This window comes from Oncorhynchus clarkii, chromosome 29 (assembly GCF_045791955.1).
Source record: "Oncorhynchus clarkii lewisi isolate Uvic-CL-2024 chromosome 29, UVic_Ocla_1.0, whole genome shotgun sequence".
Classification (NCBI taxonomy): domain Eukaryota; kingdom Metazoa; phylum Chordata; class Actinopteri; order Salmoniformes; family Salmonidae; genus Oncorhynchus; species Oncorhynchus clarkii.
The window spans coordinates 36,169,865-36,193,424 of record NC_092175.1 but is presented as its reverse complement, the minus strand read 5'-3'; the positions used below and the strand labels follow the sequence as shown (position 1 = coordinate 36,193,424).

General features: G+C 44.2%; 1 protein-coding gene across 2 annotated transcripts in view; it reads right to left on the bottom strand.

The window, feature by feature from the left end:
• The window catches only part of LOC139387917 (A disintegrin and metalloproteinase with thrombospondin motifs 2-like), an 83,761-nt gene that overhangs the window by 25,290 nt on the left and 34,911 nt on the right, over positions 1-23,560 (bottom strand). For both annotated transcript variants that reach the window (XM_071134287.1, XM_071134288.1), the window contains exon 4: positions 9,684-9,904. In XM_071134287.1, coding sequence (XP_070990388.1) covers positions 9,684-9,904 — 221 coding nt within the window. The remainder of the gene's footprint in view (positions 1-9,683; positions 9,905-23,560) is intronic.

Here is a 23,560-nt window from a genome sequence, read left to right as displayed (position 1 = left end):
CTTGTTCCGCTTATCAGGCATCCAGGTAGGGTTGATCTTGTTCCATATCACAAAGGCATTGCATGAGGACACATCAAGGATGTTATGAAAAATGACCAGGGGCCAGCAGGCAGTCATCCTCCTGCAGCTGTAAATTCCAATCATCTTGTCCAGGTTGTCCACACCTCCTTTGTTGTAGTTGTAGTCCAGGATGATTGCTGATCTCAGCCATTTTGTGCAGTGTGCTCAGGAGGACCACATACTTGTTCCTCTTTGGGAGGTAAGAAACTAGAGTGGGGGTGAAGGTAAACTTTGATGAGAAGGCCTTCTCCCCCTCTTGTTGCGAGGAGTGCAGGGGAGCTCAGGCTTCTTCTTTCTAACTGTGCCAACCATGGTGATCTTCCTCTTGAGGAGCTGCTGGCTGAGTTCAATCAGTAGCACACATAATCTCAATTTCTCATTGTGTGTGTGTCTGTGGTTTATGCGGTGTGTAAATTATTTTATAACTGCCGGGTCAAAAATAACCCTAAGACAGTCTTTGTACCCTGGTCGTGTACAGCTATCATGGAAAAATGAACAAAGGCGATGTTTCACTTTTTCTAATGTTGGGGTCACTCTACGAAAAGTCATAAAATTTCAAGTTTAAAAAATATAATTTAGGGGGTTTTGTCTGCTGTTAAACATTGTGGCGGGTCATTTTTTACCCTTAAGACAACACAAGGGTTATGACTGTTCCAAAATTTTGGGGGGAAAGCGATTGGGAAACTGTAATACAACCACACAATGTGGCCGATGCGACAGATCCGAACGTTTAGCTTAAAATGTTGATAAACTATTAAACTATTAACTAAGCTATTTCTTCACATTATAAGCTCAGCAATGCGCACACGGAAGGCTATAAGCGCAAATGTTCCATCAGCGGGGGAATAACACATAACCAAAAGTGACCGCAAATGCAATTATGCATGTCATGCTTTTATTATAAAGGTACATTTTTATGGTGAAAAGTATTGTCACGCCCTGACCTGAGATATCTCTGTTTTCTTTATATTTTGGTTAGGCCAGGGTGTGACTAGGGTGAGTACGCTAGTTTTTGTATGTCTAGGGTTTTGTAAGTCTAGGTGATTTGTATGTTTATGGTGGCCTGATATGTTTCCCAATCAGAGGCAGCTGTTTATCGTTGTCTCTGATTGGGGATCATATTTAGGTAGCCATTTCCCTTTGGTGTTTGTAGGATCTTGTTCTATGTTTAGTTGCCTGTCTGCACTATCCATATAGCTTCATGGTTCATTTTGTTATTTTGTTAGTTTGTTCAGTGTTCATTCTTTAAATAAATAAGAATGTACGCATACCACGCTGCACCTTGGTCTCCTTCGTACGACGAGCGTGACAATTATCTTCCTCAAACTTGAAACTCACGCACTGCTTATATATTCCAGTTAGGCTCCACACCCCTTGTAAAGCAGATTAATGTGCTTAATTTGAAGAAGTTATTTGACCTCTACAGTTGTGATCCAAGTCTTATCACAACATATAGGCTTATGGGCAAGGCTACATGAGGTGTGTGACTATGATTCCAAAAAGTCGCAAAAAAAAGGCATTTCTTATGTTGTGCGTCATTCACAAGTGATAATTTAGAATTTACAAGGTATAGGATAATATTGTCACCCATCAGGCTATTATTGATTTAATCTTGTCTTTATATATATATTAAATAACATATGTATGACATTATTTTGATTTAGAATGGACCATTATCATGCACCTGTCTTGAAACAGGGGTAGTGGGAAAAAATACATGTCAAAATACATGTCATCAAATTTATGTCATCTATCTATAGCCAGGTAGGCTATACTCCTGTTGTAAAGACAATAAATGTGCTTAATATTAGGAAAGTTGAGAAATAAATATAGTAGATCTAGCCTATAGAAAGCTGATGGGTCCTCTTCTTTTTAGTAGAGGCCATCACTCTGTTTTCTCTCGTAATTACATAGCCTATAGAAATGTTGAACAACATGAGCTTATGGGCTTTCAGGAAGTGTTTGATTAGATTTTCGATTACATTTGCTTTGATGTCAGAGTGATTAGAGGGACAATATAGTGCTAAGTACCAGGCAGTTAGCAAGTTTGGTAGGCTACTAATGACCATCAGCAGTATCAGAGCTTGGAGAAGCCTAATTACCGTGACTAAACGGTCACGTGAAATTTGACTGCCTTCATGACTCGCGATCGCCAGTGTGGCGGTAATACGGTCAGCACAACAGCCCTAATTGCACCCCCTTTTCCCCCTCAGAACAGCCTCATATCATCAGGCATGGACTCTACAAGGTGTCGAAAGCTTTCCACATGGATGCTGGCCCACAGTTGTGTCAAGTTGGCTGGATGTCCTTTGGGTGGTGAACCATTGATAGACACGAGAAATTGTTGAAAAACCCAGCAGCGTTTCAGTTCTTGGCCCCTACCACGCTCAAAGGCAATTCAATATTTTGTCTTGCCCATTCCCCCTCTAAATGGCACACATACAAAATCCATGTCTCAATTGTCTCAAGGCTTAAAAATCCTTTTTTAACCTGTCTCCTCCCCTTCATCTACACTGATTGAAGTGGATTTAACAAGTGACATCAATAAGGGATCATAGCTTTCACCTGGATTCACCTGGTCAGTCTGTTATGGATACTCAGTGTATGTTATGTCTTCTGTCACAGTTCCAGTCCCAACTGTCAGAGATCAGTGAGAGACGAGAGGCAGGCGCTTTACATGGCATCCCAGTGATCCTCTGACCCCGTCTGGCCGTATCTGACTCCATCTGTCCCTGTCTGTCTCACTTTCTGCCTGCCTGTCTGTCTGCCTGCCTGTTTGTCTCTCTCTATCTGCTAGTCTGTCACACCTTAGTCTGACCCCAGTCTCATTACTCATTTACTCATCTTACCTGTCCTGGCCAGGGCCCCAGGGGAGGAGGCCCAAAACACAGTGCAGGGAGAGTGAGGGGTTATTTGTCTGTCTCTGTGTGTGTGTGTGCGAGAGAGAGAGGTAGGTGTAGAGGGAGGACAGTCCCATCAGTGAGACTGCTCTGATGAGGAGAGGCAAGGAGAACATGGAGAACAGGGAGCAGATAGAGAGCAGAACAGACATGCACACTGACTGACAGACAGACCGACTGACTGACTAACAGACTGACACACAGACTGACTGACTAACACACTGACAGACTGACTGACTGACTGACTGACTGACTGACTGACAAAAATGTATATCTTTTTCTTTAAATATAAATTTGATTTCCATGAAACAGCTTGAGAGTTTGACAGTGGGAGACAGAGGTGGAGAGAGAGAGAGAGAGAGAGAGAGAGAGAGAGAGAGAGAGAGAGAGAGAGAGAGAGAGAGAAAGCATAAGAGAGTGAGGGAGAGAGTGAGGGAGGAGAGGAAAAATAGGATAATGCAAAAACCAACTCTGATGGAAAATCTTTAGCTGTATTATTATATCAGATGTAATCTATTACACATAGTAGCCATCTTATCATTTTAGAATAGGCCACTACAGGGTTTCTTGACAAAGGCTAAAATGACAATATTATAGAACTTACGTTGGAGTTCAGATACCTGATTCCTTTATGTATTATGCAGTTGAATGCAGTTGAAATGGCACCAATACACAATACTCCAAAGCGAGTCTATCAGATCCGTTAAGGACCAGTCACCAGTCAGGAGAACACTGCCTGTCTCCCTCATGCTCTCTAGCTCTCTCTCCTCTTCTTCTACATAAGAGTTGCTAAGCAACCTTCAGAAGATGTCCTTGGTCGAAACCCCCTGGGATCCTGGGGCTGGGCAACTCACTCCTGATGGGCGGGGCCAGCTGCACCTGAGCCCTGAGCTTGTCTGTCTCTGTCTGTCTGTCTGTCTGTCTGTCTGTCTGTCTGTCTGTCTGTCTGTCTGTCTGTCTGTCTGAATGCCTGCAAATCAAACTTAATTTATAAAGCAAATTCCCTCACAGAGGATGCATTTCCCAACAAATAAAATAATACAAGTTAAGAAAGATACAAATATATTTTCTTTCTCTAAAATGAGACAAATAAAATATTCAAACAATAATAAAATAACAATGGACATGAGAGACTAATGCATTAAAATAAATAAGGTAAATAGAATGGGATAAAATAAATCAAATAGATAGTATGACTAAGAGCACCTTATGTAAAAGCATGGTAAAGTAAAGACTCTGACTACTTTGGTGACTGAGAAAGTATTTTTTAAACCTCTTGCTTTGTGCTGGATGTGTCAATGTGTAGTTAATACATGAGTAGACTATGAGTAGGATTACTGTCTTACCTCAACTAGCAAAGAAATCTCTAGTTTGAAGCTGTGCCGTGCCATTTTCCCTACATTTTCCCCCCATGTGGGCCAGCCCCCTAGTCAATGAGCTTCAGACCCTAGAATTTGAGTGACAGCTAGCAAGCGGCTAGGCCCAATGGCTCAGTGGACACAGCAGAGAGAGAGAGAGAGAGAGAGAGAGAGACAGAGAGAGAGAGAGACAGAGAGAGAGAGAGAGAGAGAGAGAGAGAGAGAGAGAGAGAGAGAGAGAGAGAGAACAAGGACGTGGTGCACATATCTGCACATATGTGACGTAGTTAGCATTTTTCGGGGACGACTTTTGGCTCCTGAGTGCTACTTTCAGAACTACTGGCTAAAACGTATACAAAAGTACCAGATAATCTCTTTAAGATATTTAAAATCTCAACAGTTTCTGAGGCCCTATGATCTTCTGGTAGGCTGTTCCAAAGGCCAGGACCATAGTGATTGAAAGCAAACTCACCAAAAGCTTTGGTTCTGAACTTCGGAACGAGTAAAAGACCAGGGCCAGAAGATCTGAGGGACCGACCAGACACGTTTGTTAAAAGAATATCAGACATGTATTCCGGTTCAAGGCCATTTAATGCCTTGAACATTGACGCAGGAGGGGTGGGACACTTGAGTGGGTTGAGTCACTGACGTGATCTTCCTTTCCAGGTTGGCGCCCCCCCTCGGGTTGTGCCATGGCGGAGATCCTTGTGGGCTTTCCTCATCCTTGTCTCAGGATGGTAAGTTGGTGGTTGAAGATATCCCTCTAGCGGTGTGGGGGCTGTGCTTTGGCAAAGTGGGTGGAGTTATATCCTGCCTGTTTGGCCCTGCCTGGGGTTATTATCGGACGGGGCCACAGTGTCTCCTGACCCCTCCTGTCTCAGCCTCCAGTATTTATGCTGCAGTAGTTTATGTGTCGGGGGGCTAGGGTCAGTCTGTTATATCTGGAGTATTTCTCCTGTCTTATCCAGTGTCCTGTGTGAATGTAAGTATGCTCTCTAATTCTCTCTCTCTTTTTCTCTCTTTCTCTCTGTCTCTCTTTTTTCCTCTCTTTTGGAGGACCTGAGCCCTAGGACCATGCCTCAGGACTACCTGCCCTGATGACTCCTTGCTGTCCCCAGTCCACCTGGCCGTGCTGCTGCTCCAGTTTCAACTATTCTGCCTGCGGCTATGGAACCCTGACCTGTTTACCGGATGTGCTACCTGTCCCAGACCTGCTGTTTTTAACTCAGGAGCAGGAGCGGTAGAGATACTCTGAATGATCGGCTATGAAAAGCCAACTGACATTTACTCTTGAGGTGCTGACCTGTTTCACCCTCGGTGCTGACCTGTTTCACCCTCGACAACCACTGTGATTATTACTATTTGACTCTGCTGGTCATCTATGAACATTTTAACATCTTGGCCATGTTCTGTTATAATCTCCACCCGGCACAGCCAGAAGAGGATTGGCCACCCCTCATAGCCTGGTTCCTCTCTAGGTCTCTTCCTAGGTTCTGGCCTTTCTTGGAAGTTTTTCCTAGCCACCGTGCTTCTACACCTGCATTGCTTGCTGTTTGGGGTTTAAGGCTGGGTTTCTATACAGCACTTTGTGACATCAGCTGATGTAAGAAGGGCTTTATAAATGCATTTGATTTGATTTAATGCTTTAAAAAAATAATTAAAGCAATTTTACAACTATAGAAACTAACAGGCAACCAATGCAGGGACTTTAAAACGGGTGGAATGGGTGCTCTCTTCTGGTCTTAGCTAGCACAGCATTCAGAATTAATTGAAGTTGGCTAATGCCTTAAGTAACACTTCTATGAAGAACATGTATATAATGCTTTATAACACCCTTTATAATGATCTATAACACTGACTATAAGGCATCTACAATAACTCTGTCTTGTAATATTTCTGTTGACCTGAGTGGGGGCCACTGAATGGCCACCCTGTCAGGCAGAGCAACACAATTTAGTTGGATTCAACCTATTCCTCTGCTTCAGTGGATCATATTACAGCTAAATGACTCCTCTCAATGAGGAATAACAAAACGGTCCTACAGTGTGTTTCTGGGTCGTGCAATTGATCTTTTTTTCCCATCAAATATTTCACAGCTGATATTTCTAGAAAATGAGCTGTCATGAAGATTTCCAATTTCATGCAGAGTGAATAGTACTCTACTGAATCAAGTGAAACAGTAAAGGCCTGCTGTTACAGATACAGCTGTGAAGCCGTTTCCTGCCTTGGCTGAATCAAATAATCATATGATCAGTATTTACAAGACACCCATCGCACCCATCTCTCCATGCTCACACAAACTCTTCAGCCCTCTCTCTTATACGAATCTCCAGTCCCCTGTTTCATTCCTGCCCTCCTCTCTCTATATCTCTTCCTGGATCTGCCCCCTGCCTGTGCCCCCTACCCCATCCCAAACCCTGTGTTAATAACCTCATTAGCACTGGCCCTTGTCCTGACCCACCAGAGGACACGGGCTGGATTCTGTTAGCTCGTATTCACTAACTAGGTTGCTGGCTGATTCTGTTCACTCGTATTACACTAATTACGTGCTGGCTGATTCTGTTAGCTCGTATTCACTAACTAGGTAGCTGGCTGATTCTGTTCACTCGTATTCACTGGCCAGGTAACTGGCTGATTGAAGCCAGAGAGGCCAGACTGCCAGAAAATCATTATAATCAAATGAATAATGCTACAAGGTCTCACACAGAATCTACTGAACATTCATCTGAGGAGAAATGGGTGGTGGAACAGACTAATATTAAAAAGGAAAAAACACACGAAACAGATTGAAACGTGAAAGGGAAGCACATAACACAGGTTAGAGAATGATTTTGTGGTAGAAAGGTGGAAATGGCTGAATGTGTGAACAGGGTGAAGTGTAGTGTTGTGTAGTGTTATGGATTGTGGTTTAGTGTTATTAGTATAGTAAATTGTTATGTAGTGTAATATAGTGTCATGGAGTGTAGTGGTATGTAGTGTAGTTTAGTGTTATGTAGTGTAGTGGAGTTAGTGGTATGTAGTGTAGTTTAGTGTTATGTAGTGTAGTGGAGTTAGTGGTATGTAGTGTAGCATTATGTAGTCTAGTGTAGTATAGTATAGTGGGTATGCAGTGTAGTGTTGCGTAGTGCAGTGTAGTGTTATGTAGTGTACTATAGTGCTATATAGTGTAGTGTAGTGTTTATGTAGTGTAGTGTCGTGTTGTGTAGTGTTATGTAGTGTAGTGTTGTGTTATATAGTGTAGTTTAGTGGTATGGAGTGTAGTGTTATGTAGTGCAGTTTAGTGTTACTTAGTGTAGTGGTATGTAGTATTTTGTAGTGTACTATAGTATAGTATAATGTAGTGGTGTGTAGTGTAGCGTTATAAAGCATAGTGTAGTATAGTGTTATGTAGTGCAGTGTAGTGTAATGTAGTGTAGCGTAGTGTTATATAGTATAGTGTAGTGTTATATAGTATATTGTTATGTAGTTTAGTGTAGTGTTTTGTAGTGTAATTTAGTATCATGTTGTGTAGTGTTATGTAGTGTAGTTTAGTGTTATGTAGTGTAGTTTAGTGTTGTGTAGTGTAGTTTAGTGTTGTGTAGTTTAGTGTTATGTAGTGTAGTGTTGTGTAGTGCAGTATAGTGTTATGTAGTGTATTGTAGTGCTGTGTTATATAATGTAGTGTATTGTTATGTAGTGTAGTATTGTGCAGTGTTATGTAGTGTAGTGTCAGGTTAAGTAGTGCAGTTCAGTGTTATGTAGTTTAGTGGTATGTAGTGTAGTGTTATGTAGTGTAGTTTAGTGGTATGTAGTGTAATGTAGTGTTGTGTAGTTTAGTGTTATGTAGTGTAGGTTAGTGTTATGTAGTGTATTAATGTAGTGTAGTGTAGTTTGGTGTTACGTAGTGTAGTTTAGTGTTATGGAGTGTAGTGCTGTGTAGTGTAGTGTTATGTAGTGTAATTTAGTGTTATGGAGTGTAGTGTTATGTAGTGTAATTTAGTGTTATGGAGTGTAGTGTTATATAGTGTAGTTTAGTGCTATGTAGTATAGTATATTGTTATGCAGTGTAATGTAATGTAGTGTAATTTAGTGTCATGAAGTGTAGTGTTATGCAGTGTAGTTTAGAGTTATGTAGTGTAGTATAGTATAATGTAGTGTAGTATAGTGTCATGTAGTGTAGTATTGTGTAGTGTTATGTAGTGTTATGTAGTCTAGTGTAGTATAGTATAGTGGTATGCAGTGTAGTGTTGCATAGTGTAGTGTTGCATAGTGTAGTGTAGTGTTATGTAGTGTAGTATTGTGTAGTGTCGTGTTGTGTAGTGGTATGTAGTGTAGTGGCGTGTCATGTAGTGTCATATAGTGCAGTTTAGTTTAGTGTTGTATAGTGTAGCGTTATATAGTGAAGTGTAGTATATGTATGTAGTATAGTGTTATGTAGGTAGTGCAGTGTAGCGTAGGTAGTATATTATAGTATATAGTATATATATATATATATATATATATATATAGTATATATATATAGTATATAGTATATTAGTATATTATATTGTTATGTTATGTAGTGTAATTTAGTGTCATGTAGTGTAGTTTAGTGTTGTGTAGTTTAGTGTTATGTAGTGTAGTATTGTGTAGTGTTGTGTATTGCAGTGTAGTATAGTAAGTATAGTGTTATGTAGTGTAGTGTTGTCTAGTGTAGTTTAGTGTTATGTAGTGTAGTGGTATGCAGTGTAGTGTTAAGTAGTGTAGTTTAGTGTTATGTAGTGTAGTGTTATGTAGTGTAGTTTAGTGGTATGTAGTGTAGTTTTGTGTCATGTAGTGTCGTGTTGTATAGTACAGAGTTATGTAGTGTAGTGGTATGTAGTGTTCTGTAGTGTAGCATAGTGTTATTAAGTGTAGTGTAATGTTATGTAGTGTAATGTTATGTAGTGTAATGTTATGAAGTTTAGTGGTATGTAATGTAGTTTAGTGTTATATAGTGTAGTGGTATGTAATGTACCATAGTATAGTGTAGTATACTGTTATGTAGTGTAGTATGTAGTATAGTGTCATGTTATGTAGTGTTGTGTAGCATAGTGTAGTATAGGGTTGTGTAGTGTACTGTTATGTAGTGTTCTGTAGTGTAGCATAGTGTAATGTTATGTAGTGTAATGTTATGTAGTTTAGTGTTATGTAGTTATGTAGTGTTGTGGTATATAATGTAGTATAGTATAGTGTAGTATACTGTTATGTAGTGTAGTGTTATGTAGCGTAGTATCATGTTATGTAGTGTAGTATAGTATAGGTATAGGTTTGTGTAGTGTTCTGTTATGTAGTGTAGTTTTATGTAGTGTAGTTTTATGTAGTGTAGTGTTATGTAGTGTATTGTTATGTAGTATATGTTACTTACTATGTTCATGAGGGTGAGCAGGTACTTCTGGATGTTCTCTCTGCCATGGAAGTGGACCACAGAGTAGTCCACCCCCAGTAGAACCTCCATGTTGAACAGCTCAGGTTCCTCGTGGGCCTGGCGTCGGGCCCGGGCCCTCCTGGTCTGGTTCAGTTTGTGATGCTGCTGCTGCACTCCTCTGGACAGTGCCTGCAGGTCCATCAGACCACCCAGAACTGACCCTGAACAACATAACATACAGACAGATATATGGGGAAGAAGGCCTTAGAGACAATTCACGGTATCTAATGGCACTGTACCAGAATTTAATTTAAACTGGATGATATTAGCCAATAAAAAAAACAATTTAAACGAAGTACTGACTCAAATAGGATTATTTTCCAAAAATGGTTTGGTGCTGTATCCTTGTAAGTAATCCAGCGTGTGAATGGTATAAAATCACTTTAGATTTGTATGTATAATTTGGAGTGCTAATTTTATATATTAGTCAATAGCCATTCTGGGAACATACAGACAAATGAACGTCTAATTCACGGTGCATAACCTTTTCTATGCTGTTTGGAAGTCTTGTGGTAAAACAGGTTGATCTGACAGCTTGTTAAAAAGTATAATCCTCCTTTTTTTTACACACACACACACACACACACACACACACACACACACACACACACACACGGCCATGCTTCTACACCTGCATTGCTTGCTGTTTGAGGTTTTAGGCTGGGTTTCTGTACAGCACGTTGAGATATCAGCTGATGTACGAAGGGCTATATAAATAAATTTGATTTGATTTGATTTGACACACACATCCTGTCAGAGGACATTATTCCAACGCTGTCTCACGTGTGTTGTATGAGTGAGACCAAGGCGCAGCGTGAGTAGAGTTCCACACATTTTTAATAAACTGAAAACTCTCCAAAACAATAAAGCACAAACGAACCGTGAAGCTATACAAAATATTGCTGACAGGCAACTAAACATAGTCAGGATCCCACAAACACAAAAGAGAAATGGCTACTTAAATATGATCCCCAATCAGAGACAACGATAAACAGCTGTCTCTGATTCGGAACCATATCAGGCCAACATAGACATACAAAAACCCTAGATGACCCACCCTAGACACTACCACGCCCCAACCAACACAGAGAAAAACAGCTGACTGTGGTCAGGGCGTGACAAATGCTGTATGAACCTTGGCTGAGCATAGCTTTTCTCCCCAGCCGGGTTTGAAAGAGACAGATTAGTTAAAGGCCCAATGCAGCAGTTTTTATCTCAATACCAAATAATTTCTGGGTAACAATTACGTACCTTACTAGCTAGGTTTACATCCAATTGGCGACAGATTTCCATGCAAATATTCTAAAATATGCATAAAAAAAATGTTTGTTTCCAGTAAACTGGCTTGTTGGGATAAAAATCAGTGCATGATGACCTAGTGAACATTTTCATGTACCGATTAAAAATCTAAGGTTCAATGTGTTTCCATCGCATTTTCAACTCTACCGAAAACTGTTGTGTTATAAAGCAAACGTGCCTACTCTGGTCCGGGCACTTGCGTTCTAGCCAACAGTTTGCAGATACAGTGCAGGTAGGTTGTGCAGGTAGGTTAGTCTACATGATGAGATTTGTATGGATAAGTCCAGCATTGATCATCATGTCACAAGAATAAGACCCTCGATATTAATTGGAAAGGCACATCAAGCTCATCACCGTGCACTTTCACCACTCTGTGAAGTTCATCATAACTTATTTTAATTGTAGCCTAATATAATATATTGCATGGTTTTCATTGCATGGCAATTGCATGGTGTCTTAGTGGGAGGACCACACACCATATCATCACGTGACTCCATATTTAAAGTAGTTTCTTGCATAATTAAAGCTGCCATATGCAACTTTTTGGGTAACCGGACCAAAATCACATAGAAATGTGAGTTATAGATCTGTCACTGAAAGCAAGTCTAAAAAGCGGTAGATATGTTCTATGTCCATTATTTCTATGCTTCCTGTTCTTAAGTTTAGCTTTTGCGTGTTTTACTTTTGGTTGTGTACACCAGCTTCAAACACTACATTTTTGGATATGGAAAATATATTTTAAAGTGGTTTAGATGGTACAATGATTCTCTACACACGATACTTTGTTTTGTTATACTGAACTATTCAAATTTTTGCAACCAGGAAATAGCGGAGTGATTCCTGCATATTGCAGCTTTAATTTTACCGATACAAAAATATCCCATCAGGTCGAATGAACAAATGATCTGTAAGCATTTATAAACTTCCTGTTTCCATCATAGCTGTTGTGATGTTCTTTTATACGGTACGACTTTACTCGCATAAAAAAATAGCTTCTTAGCAATTTCTCAAGCAAGAATTTTGCAAGGACTGTATGGGAGTGGTCTGAGCGGAAAACTGGCAGAGATGTCACCAGGCAGGCCAAAACTTCATCCTACCAAAACAGGCTGAAATTTCAGGCAGTCTTTTTTTTTCTTACACTAAACGGGCATTATCATAATTTTCACAATTTTACAGTACTATTCCAACCTCATAGCGTGTTAATATAAATATAACAACACAAGAAAATATATTTTTTGGAGGACTGCACTGGGCCTTTAAGACAATAGCAAAATCTTGGGTTTGCTCCTAAGAATACACATTCCTTCATTGGTGAAGTGAAAATCATTCTGACATCCTCCCCTGCACATCTGTCTGTAACACAGCTCTCTTTGCCTCGGATGATTTCACACTCAGGTATGTAACCAAGGAGCCATGCCACTCAACCTCTCTCTACACATGCAATATCTCAATGTCTCAACGAGGGTGGGAGGATATGGGTAGAGAAACACACAGAGACTGAGAGACAGATTGATAGAGACGGTCCAACAACACAGTTCAGCCACAACTATTGGCATCCTTGATTGTGAACCAGACCAACAACAACACATTAATAATATTATGCAAACTCTTACTGTAGAGATTATTTGTAGCTGTGATAAATGACCTAAACTGCATAATGGGAATACTATGCCATATTTAGCATAAGGATTTAACTAGCAGGGCATCTTTATAGTATGATTATTGTCTTTACAGTGGAGTACACAAATATTGACACCCTTGATAAAGATGAGCAATAATGACTGTATAAAATCCATACATCAAATACTGAGGTATATTGTGTGCTCAAAAAAATTGGGACATTTTATTCTAACACAAGAGATAGTGATTTTGTTTAACAAGTAATACTTTTTTAATCAAAAAGGAAGGGGTCAAAGTGTCACGCCCTGACCTGAGATATCTCTGTTTTCTTTATATTTTGGTTAGGTCAGGGTGTGACTAGGGTGGATACGCTAGTTTTTATATTGTCTAGGGGTTTGCATTGTCTAGGGATTTTGTAGGTCTAGGTATTTGTATGTTTATGGTGGCCTGATATTGTTCCCAATCAGAGGCAGTTGTTTATCGTTGTCTCTGACTGGGGATCATATTTAGGTAGCCATTTCCCTTTGGTGTTTGTGGGTTCTTGTCTATGTGTAGTTGCCTGTCAGCACTCATTTGTATAGCTTCACGTGTCATTTTGTTATTTTGGTTAGTTTGTTCAGTGTTCATTCTTTTAATAATAAAGAATGTACGCATGCCACGCTGCGCCTTGGTCCGATTCATACGACAAATGTGACAGAAGAACCCACCACAAAAGGACCAAGCAGCGTGTTCAGGAGGAGCAGACATCATGGACATGGGACGAGATTTTGGACGGTAAAGGATCCTAGACGTGGGAGGAAATATTGGCAGGAAAGGATCGCCTGCCATGGAAGATAGCGCAGGAGGAACGGTGACGATACGAGGGGACACAGGTTGGAGACCTGAGCCAACTCCTCGTGCTTACCGTGGGGAGCGTGTGACTGGTCAGACACAGTGTTATGCAGTGATGCGCTCCAGTTCGCATTCATAGCCCGGTGCGCTCTATTCCAGCTCCTCACATTTGCCGGGTTAGAATGGGCATCCAGCCAGGACGGATGGTGCCGGCTCAGCGCTCCTGGTCTCCAGTACACCTCCTTGGACCAGGATATCATGCGCCGGCTCTGCGTACTGTGTCTCCGGTGCGTCTGCACAGCCCAGTGCGTCCTGTGCTAGCGCCCATGCACTTGTCGGGCTCAAGTGAGCATCCAGCCAGGACGCATTGTGCCAGCTCTATGCTCCAGATCTCCAGTGCGCCTCCATAGTCCAGTACGTCCTGTGCCTGCTTCCCGCACTCGCCCTGAGGTGCGTGTCACCAGCCCGGTACCACCAGTGCCGGCACCACACACCAGACCTCCAGTGCGCCCCCACAGTCCAGTACGTCCTGTGCCTCCTCCCCGCACTTGCCCTGAGGTGCGTGTCTTCAGCCCGGTGCCACCTGTACCGGTCCCATGCTCCAGGCCTCCAGTGCGCCTCCAGAGTCCAGTACATCCTGTGCTTGCTTCCCGCACTCGCCCTGAGGTGCGTGTCACCAGCCCGGTACCACCAGTGCCGGCACCACGCACCAGGCCTCCAGTGCGCCTCCAGAGTCCAGTAAGTCCTATGCCTCCTCCCCGCACTCGCCCTAAGGTGCGTGTCTTCAGCCCGGTGCCACCTGTACCGGTCCCACGCTCCAGGCCTCCAGTGCGCCTCCAGAGTCCAGTACATCCTGTGCCCGCTCCCCGCACTCACCCTGAGATGCGTGTCTTCAGCCCGGTACCACCAGTGCCGGCACCACGCATCAGGTATCCATTGCGCTTCCACAGTCCAGAGCTTCCAGCGACAGTTCCCAGTCCAGAGCTTCCAGCGACAGTTTCCAGTCCAGAGCTTCCGGCGACAGTTCCCAGTCCAGAGCTTCCAGCGACACTTCCCAGTCCAGAGATTCCGGCAACGTTTCCCGGTCCAGAACCTCCAACGACGGGCCACAGTCCGGAACCTCCAACGGCGGGCCACAGTCCAGAACCTTCAAAGACGGGCCACAGTCTGGAACCTTCAACGACGGGCCACAGTCCGGAACCTCCAACGACGGGCCACAGTCCGGAACCTCCAACGACGGGCCACAGTCCGGAACCTCCAACGACGGGCCACAGTCCGGAACCTCCAACGACGGGCCACAGTCCGGAGCCTCCAGCGACGATCACCAGTCCGGAGCCTCCAGTGACGATCCCCAGTCCCGAGCCTCCAGTGACGATCCCCAGTCCCGAGCCTCCAGCGACGATCCTCAGTCCGGAGACTCCAGTGACGATCCCCAGTCCGGAGCCTCCAGTGACGATCCCCAGTCCCGAGCCTCCAGCGACGATCCTCAGTCCGGAGACTCCAGCGACGTCCAATGACTTCATCAAACTTATGACTCTACAAACTTGTTACTTCAGATGCATTTGCGGATCGTTTTGGATCTGTTTCAGATTATATTGCGCCCAATAGAAATGAATGGTAAATCATGTATTTAGTCATTTTGTAACGGTTTTCTTGATGAGAAGGAGAGTCGGACCAAAATGCAGCGTGATTATTGCAATCCATGTTTAATGAAGAAACAAACTAAACACAAACCCTACCAAAAACAATAAACTTAACGAAAACCGAAACAGCCTATACTTGTGTAACCTAACAAAGAACAATGACATCAGGACACTAAGGACATCATGATACTAAGGACAATCACCCACAAACACACAGTGAAACCCAGGCTACCTAAATATGGTTCCCAATCAGAGACAATGACTAACACCTGCCTCTGATTGAGAACCATATCAGGCCAGACATAGAAATAGACAAACAAGACATCCAACATAGAATGCCCACCCAGTTCACGTCCTGACCAACACTAAAACAAGGAAAACACACACGAACGATGGTCAGAACGTGACAGTACCCCCCCTCCAAGGTGCGGACTCCGGACGCACAACTTAAACCTATAGGGGAGGGTGTGGGTGGGCATCTGTCCGCGGTGGCGGCTCTGGCGCTGGACGTGGACCCCACTCCATAATAGTCTTTGTCCACCTCCTTAGCGTCCCTAGATAGGTGACCCTCCTAAGAGACAGCTCGGGACAGAGAGGAAGCTCGGAACAGAAGGACAGCTCGGGACAGAGGTAGCTCGGGACTGATGGGTAGCTCAGCACTGAGAGGAAGCTCAGCACTGAGAGGAAGCTCAGGCAGGTGGTTGGATCCGGCAGATCCTGGCTGGCTGGCGGTTCTGGAAGATCCTGGCTGACTGGCGGATCCGGAAGATCCTGGCTGACTGGCGGATCCGGAAGAGTCTGGTCGACTGGCAGATCTGGAAGAGTCTGGCCGACTGGCAGATCTGGAAGATTCTGGTCGACTGGCAGATCTGGAAGAGTCTGGTCGACTGGCAGATCTGGAAGAGTCTGGTCGACTGGCAGATCTGGAAGAGTCCGGTCGACTGGCAGATCTGGAAGAGTCCGGTCGACTGGCAGCTCTGGCTGCTCCATGCTGACTGGCTGCTCCATGATGACTGGCAGCTCTGGCTGCTCCATGCTGACTGGCTGCTCCATGCTGACTGGCAGCTCTGGCTGCTCCATGCTGACTGGCTGCTCCATGCTGACTGGCAGCTCTGGCTGCTCCATGCTGACTGGCTGCTCTGGCTGCTCCATGCTGACTGGCGGCCCTGGCTGCTCCATGCTGACTGGCGGCCCTGGCTGCTCCATGCTAACTGGCAGCTCTGGCGGCTCCTTGCAGACTGGCAGCTCTGGCGGCTCCTTGCAGACTGGCAGCTCTGGCGGCTCCTTGCAGACTGGCAGCTTTGGCGGCATCCTGCAGACAGGCAGCTCTGGCGGCTCCTTGCAGACTGGCAGCTCCTTGCAGACTGGCAGCTCTATGCAGACTGGCAGCTCCTTGCAGACTGGCAGCTTCTTGCAGACTGGTAGCTCCTTGCAGACTGGCAGCTCTATGCAGACTGGCAGCTCCTTGCAAACTGGCAGCTCTATGCAGACTGGCAGTTCTGAACAGGCGGGAGACTCCGGCAGCGCTGTAGAGAAGGAAGGCTCTAACAGCGCTAAACAGGCGGGAGACTCCGACAGCGCTGGAGAGGAGGAGGGCTCCGACAGCGCTGGACAGGCGAGGCGCACTGTAGGCCTGATGCGTGGTGCTGGCACTGGTGGTACTGGGCCGAGGACACGCACAGGAAGCCTGGTGCGGGGAGCTGCTACCGGAGGGCTGGGGTGTGAAGGTGGTACTGGAAAGACCGGACCGTGCAGGCGTACTGGAGCTCTTGAGCACCGAGCCTGCCCAACCTTACCTGGTTGAATGCTCACGGTCGCCCTGCCAGTGCGGCGAGGTGGAATAGCCCGCACTGGGCTATGCAGGCGAACCGGAGACACCGAGCGCAAGGCTGGTGCCATGTAAGCCGGCCCAAGGAGACGCACTGGGGACCAGATGCGTAGAGCCGGCTTCATGGCATTAGGCTCGACGCTCAATCTAGCCCGGCCGACACGCGGAGCTGGAATATACCGCACCGGGCTATGCACCCGCACTGGAGACACCGTGCGCACCACTGCATAACACGGTGCCTGTCCGGTCTCTCTAGCCCCCCGGTAAGCACAGGGAGTCTGCCCAGGTCTCCTACCTGGCGTAGCCATACTCCCTGTTAGCCCCCCCCCCAATAAATTTTTGGGGCTGCTTCTCAGGCTTCCATCCGCTACGTCGTGCTGCCTCCTCATATCTGCGCCTCTCAGCTTTCGCCGCCTCCAGTTCTTCTTTGGGGTGGCGATATTCTCCTGGCTGAGCCCAGGGTCCTCTTCCTTCTAATTCGTCCTCCCATGTCCATACCTCCTCTTTGGGCTGCTCCTGTTGCCTCTTCTCCTGCTGCACCTTTAGGCGGCTACACTCCCCTGGTTTAGCCCAGGGTCCTCTCCCGTCGAGGATTTCCTCCCATGTCCAGAAATCCTTATTGCGCATCTCCTCGCGCTGCTCCTGCCTGTTGACACGCTGCTTGGTCCTTTTGTGGTGGGTGATTCTGTAACGGTTTTCTTGATGAGAAGGAGAGTCGGACCAAAATGCAGCGTGATTATTGCAATCCATGTTTAATGAAGAAACAAACTAAACACAAACCCTACCAAAAACAATAAACTTAACGAAAACCGAAACAGCCTATACTTGTGTAACCTAACAAAGAACAATGACATCAGGACACTAAGGACATCATGATACTAAGGACAATCACCCACAAACACACAGTGAAACCGAGGCTACCTAAATATGGTTCCCAATCAGAGACAATGACTAACACCTGCCTCTGATTGAGAACCATATCAGGCCAGACATAGAAATAGACAAACAAGACATCCAACATAGAATGCCCACCCAGTTCACGTCCTGACCAACACTAAAACAAGGAAAACACACACGAACGATGGTCAGAACGTGACACATTTTGGAGTCACTTTTATTATAAATAAGAATATAATATGTTTCTAAACACTTCTACATTAATGTGGATGCTACCATGATTACAGATAATCGTGAATAATGATGAGTGAGAAAGTTACATGGGATCAAAGATCATACCCCCAGATATGCTAACCTCTCACCATTACCAATAACAGGGGAGGTTAGCATGTCTTGGGGGTATGATTTTGATCTTTTATTCATTAGAATCTTTAGAGGTGTTAACCCTTTAGAGAAAAAAATGATTACTTGTTAAACAAAGTCTCTTTCTCTGAGCAATTGTATTAGTATAAAATAATATGATGTCCCTTTTTTTTACACGATATAGCTCAGTATTTGAATTATTTATTTTATACAGTCATTATTGCTAATTTTTTATCAAGAGTGTCAACAATTTTGGACCCCAATGTACATTGCTAAGTCCAAAATGGGCTATACTGTATCGCAGAAAGGTGGAAAACTTCATACCATCCTGTACTGCAACTGCCAATCAGAGGATCATCAGAAAAGGAAGGGGAGGGCCATCCTCTGTGAATTAGATTGTTTTATTTTTAAATAGTGAAGCTTTAAAAAAGTTATCCTTTTTAGATAAAACTATACTAAATATATTCATGTCACCAAATAATTGAATAAAACACACTGTTTTGCAATTAAGGTCTACAGTAGCCTCAGCAGCACTCTGTAGCGTAGCACCATAGTGTAGCCGGAGGACAGCTAGCTTCTGTCCTCCTCTAGGTACATTGACATCAATAAGAAGAAGCAAGAGATAGAAAGAGAGACAGAGAGAAAGGGAAAGAGTAAAGATATTTGGTTGTACTTCTTTTTACTTTCACTTGGGGGAGCGTTGCTGCACAGCTATTTTCAGGTCTCTCCAGAGATGTTTGATTGTGTTGAAGTCGGGGCTCTGGCTGGGCCACTCAAGGACATTCAGAGACATGTTCCAAAGCCAGTCCTGCGTTGTCTTGGCTGTGTGCTTAGGGTCGTTGTCCTGTTGGAAGGTGAACCTTCGCCCCAGTCTTAGGTCCTGAGCGCTCTGGAGCAGGTTTTCATCAAATATATCTCTGTACTTTGCTCCATTAATCTTTGCCTCAATCCTGACTAGTCTCCCAGTCCCTTCCGAGGGAATAACATCCCCCCAGCATGATGCTGCCACCACCATGCTTCACCGTAGGGATGGTGATAGGTTTCCTCCAGATGTGACGCTTGGCATTCAAGCTAAAGAGTTTAATCTTGGTTTTATCAGACCAGAGAATGTTGTTTCTCGTGGTCTTAAGAGTCTTTTAGCAAACACCAAGCGGGCAGTCATGTGCCTTTTACTGAGGAGTGGCTTCCATTTGGCCACTCTACCATAAATGCCTGATTGGTGGAGTGCTGCAGAGATGGTTGTCCTTCTGGAAGGTACTCCCATCTCCCCACAGGAAGTCTAGAGCTCTGTCAGAGTGACCATCGGGTTCTTGGTCACCTTATCATGGACCTTCTCCCCCGATTGCTCAGTTTGGCCAGGGTGGTTAGCACTAGGAAGAGTCTTGGTGGTTCCAAACTTTTTCCATTTAAGAATGAAGGAGGCCATTACGTTCAATGCTGCAGAAATGTTTTGGTACCTTTCTCCAGATATGTGCCTCGACACAATCCGGACTCTGAGCTGTACGGACAATTCCTTCAACCTCACGGCTTGGTTTTTGCTCTGATATGCATTGTCAACTGTGCGACCTTATAGAGACAGGCGTGTGCCTTCCCAAATCATGTCCAGTCAATTGAATTTACCACAGGTGGATTCCAATCAAATTGTAGAAACATCTCAAGGACAATCAGTGGAAACAGGATGCACCTGAGCTCAATTTCGAGTCTCATATCAAAGGGCCTGAATCCTTACATAATAATGGTATCTGTTTTTGCAAAACTTTCCAAATATTTCCAAAAACTATTTTGGGATTTTTATTTAGCCCATTTTAGAATGGCTAGATGCAGGTAAGAGTGTGGAAGGTGGTATTGAATGAGCCACACTCTGTCACATTGATTATTCAAAATTCTCTTGACATGTAAACTTTCATTCATAGGCAAGGTTGTAGCAACCTCATAATGTGTACAGGGAAAATGTGAGTATCATGTAGTAGCCTAAACCTATCGAGGTTACATTGAGCTTGGGGAATGGAATATGAATGGCAGTCATCCAATATGCTGTTATAAGACCACACTCATTTAAAAAAAAGTGATCCTCCCTCATCTTAGATTTCACCAATCGCCACTTTTGCCAATATCATTTCAATGACACAAAAAGCATTAACGGTATATATCCACCCACATTTATAATTAGCTTGGATGATGACAGGGGAGCTCCTGCCTTTTCTATCAGGACAAAGTCAAGCCTATTGGCCCAGTAGTGATACAACTCAGACTAATAACAAAGCAATAGGGTTCACATAAGGCCAGTCATATTTTTGAGAAAAACCTCCTCAACATACATCTATTAGTTCATTAAGTCTCTGTCCTGTACAATAAACAATCTCCTCAGGTTCATTAAAGGAGCATATTTATGTCTGATTCATAGACAGACAGAGTGGTTCGACTAGAGGACAGAGTGCTTGGACAGCCCTGCTGCTGCCTGCCAACTGCACAGGAACTCATATACTGCAGGCATTAAATCAATTTTTTTTTATATCTCTGGCAAAACATATGTAGAGAATCTAGATGTATGAAAGATGAAAGATAACATCATGGAAGGGTGAAGACAAAGGTCGTAAATGACACAATACAAATATTTTCATAGTTCTCTTTAAAACTGGAATCCTTAACGGTGAAACTGCCACATCCATTTGGGATATTACACCAACAAAGAAGTTACTGTAAAAAACAAACACGGCAACAAAACCAAAACAATAACAGAGGTGCTGGGGCGGACAGTGACGCAGTTTCCCCTAATGTGGATTCCATCTTTAAAATTACATTATTACTCCTCAATATATCCAGGCTGTATCACATCCGGCCGCGATTGGGAGTCCCATAGGGCGGCGCCCAATTGGCTCAGCGTCGTCCGGGTTTGGCCGGGATAGGCCGTCATCATTCTTAACTGACTTGCCTAGTTAAATAAAGGTTAAATAAAAAAAAATAAAAAAAATCTTGAAGCGTTGTCTTTGTATGTACTTCTGTCCTGCTATTAAACATTGATATGAGGTAACAACAATGGCGCCGGAGAAAACGGCTGACGTTTTACGTGTCCCCAACTGATTGTGTTTTTGTTCGTTTATTTGCAGTGTTTGTAACTTATTTTTTACTTATGTTGTACAAAATGTTGCCGCTACCGTCTCTTATGACCGAAAATGATTTTACGATTACAATTGCGTTTTTATTCACCACGGACTGACAGAATCCTTTTCTCCTTGTAAGAGACTGATGAGCCGGACGCAAATTATATACGGCTTTCTCGGGAACAGGCCCAGATCCCTGTGATTTGCGTGAAGAGAAGGCAGAGAAAAAGGGGCCAGAAGGCGGGCTGCCTTCTGAGAATTCGTAGGCGATCGAATAAACCCCCATTTCCTTCCAATCTGCTAGCAAACGTGCAATCTTTGGAGAATAAAATCTATGATCTACGCATAAGATTAAACTAACAACTGGATATTAAAAACTGTAATATCTTATGCTTCACAGAGTCGTGGCTGAACGACGACACTATCAACATACAGCTGCCTGGTTATACGCTGTACCGGCAGGATAGAAGAGTGGCGTCTGGTAAAACAAGGGGCAGCGGACTATGTATTTTTGTAAATAATAGCTGTTGCACAATATCTATGGAAGTCTCGAGCTATTGCTTGCGTCAGGTAGAGTATCTCATGATAAGCTGTAAACCACACTATCTACCTAGAGAGTTTTCATCTGTATTTTTCATAGCTGTTTACATACCACCACAGACTGAGGCTGGCACTAAGACAGCATTGAATGAGCTGTATTCCGCCATAAGCAAACAAGAAAACGCTCACCCAGAGGTGGCGCTCCTAGTAGCTGGGGACTTTAATGAATGTAAACTTAAATCAGTTTTACCAAATTTCTATCTCAATGTTAAATGTGCAACCAGAGGGGGAAGAACACAAAGCTCTCCCTTGCCCTCCATTTAGCAAATCTGACCATAATTCTATCCTCCTGATTCCTGCTTACAAGCAAAAATTAAAGCAGGAAGCACCAGTGACTAGATCAATAAAAAGTGGGTAGATGAAGCAGATGCTAAGCTACAGGACTGTTTTGTTAGCACAGACTGGAATATATTCTGGGATTCCTCCAATGGTATTGAGGAGTACACCACATCAGTCATTGTCAAGTGCATCGATGACTTCGTCCCCACAGTGACCGTACGTACATACCCCAACCAGAAGCCATGGATTACAGGCAACATCCGCACTGAGCTAAAGGCTAGAGCTGCCACTTTCAAGGAGCGGCACTCTAACCCTGGCGCTTATAAGAAATCCCGTTATGCCCTCCAACGAACCATCAAACAGGCAAAGAATCAATACAGGACTAAGATTGAATTGTACTACACCGGCTCTGACGCTCGTCGGATGTGGCAGGGCTTGCAAACCATTACAGACTACAAAGGGAAGCACAGCTAAGAGCTGCCCTGTGACACGAGCCTACCAGACGAGCTAAACTACTTCTACGCTCGCTTCGAGGCAAATAACACTGAAACATGCATGAGAGCACCAGTTGTTCTGGAAGACTGTGTGATCACGCTCTCCTCAGTCGATGTGAGTAAGACCTTTAAACAGGTCAACATTCAAACATTCACAAGGCCGCAGGGCCAGACGGGTTACCAGGACATTTACTGTGAGCATGGGCTGACCAACCTCTCCCTGTCCGAGTCTGTAATATCAACATGTTTCAAGCAGACCACCATAGTGCCTGTGCCCAAGAACACTAAGGTAACCTGCCTAAATGACTACCGACCCGTAGCACTCACGTCTGTAGCCATGAAGTGCTTCAAAAGGCTGGTCATGGCTCACATCAACACCATTATCCCATAAACCCTAGAGCCACTCCAATTTGCATACCGGCCCAACAGATCCACAGATGATGCAATTTCTATTGCACTCCACACTTTATTTTCCCACCTGGACAAAGGGAACACCTATGTGAGAATGCTATTCATTAACTACAGCTCAGGGTTCAACACCATCGTGCCGTCAAAGCTCATCAATAAGCTAAGAACCCTGGGACTAAACACCTCCCTCTGCAACTGGTCCTGGACTTCCTGACAGGCCACCCCCAGGTGGTAAGGGTAGTTAACAACACATCCGACATGCTGACCCTCAACACAGGGGCCCCTCAGGGGTGCGTGCTCAGTCCCCTCCTGTACTCCCTGTACACTCATGACTGCACGGCCAGGCACGACTCCAACACCATCATTCATTTTACCGATGACACAACAGTGGTATGCATGATCACTAGCAACAACGAGACAGCCTATAGGGAGGAGGTCAGAGACCTGGCCGTGT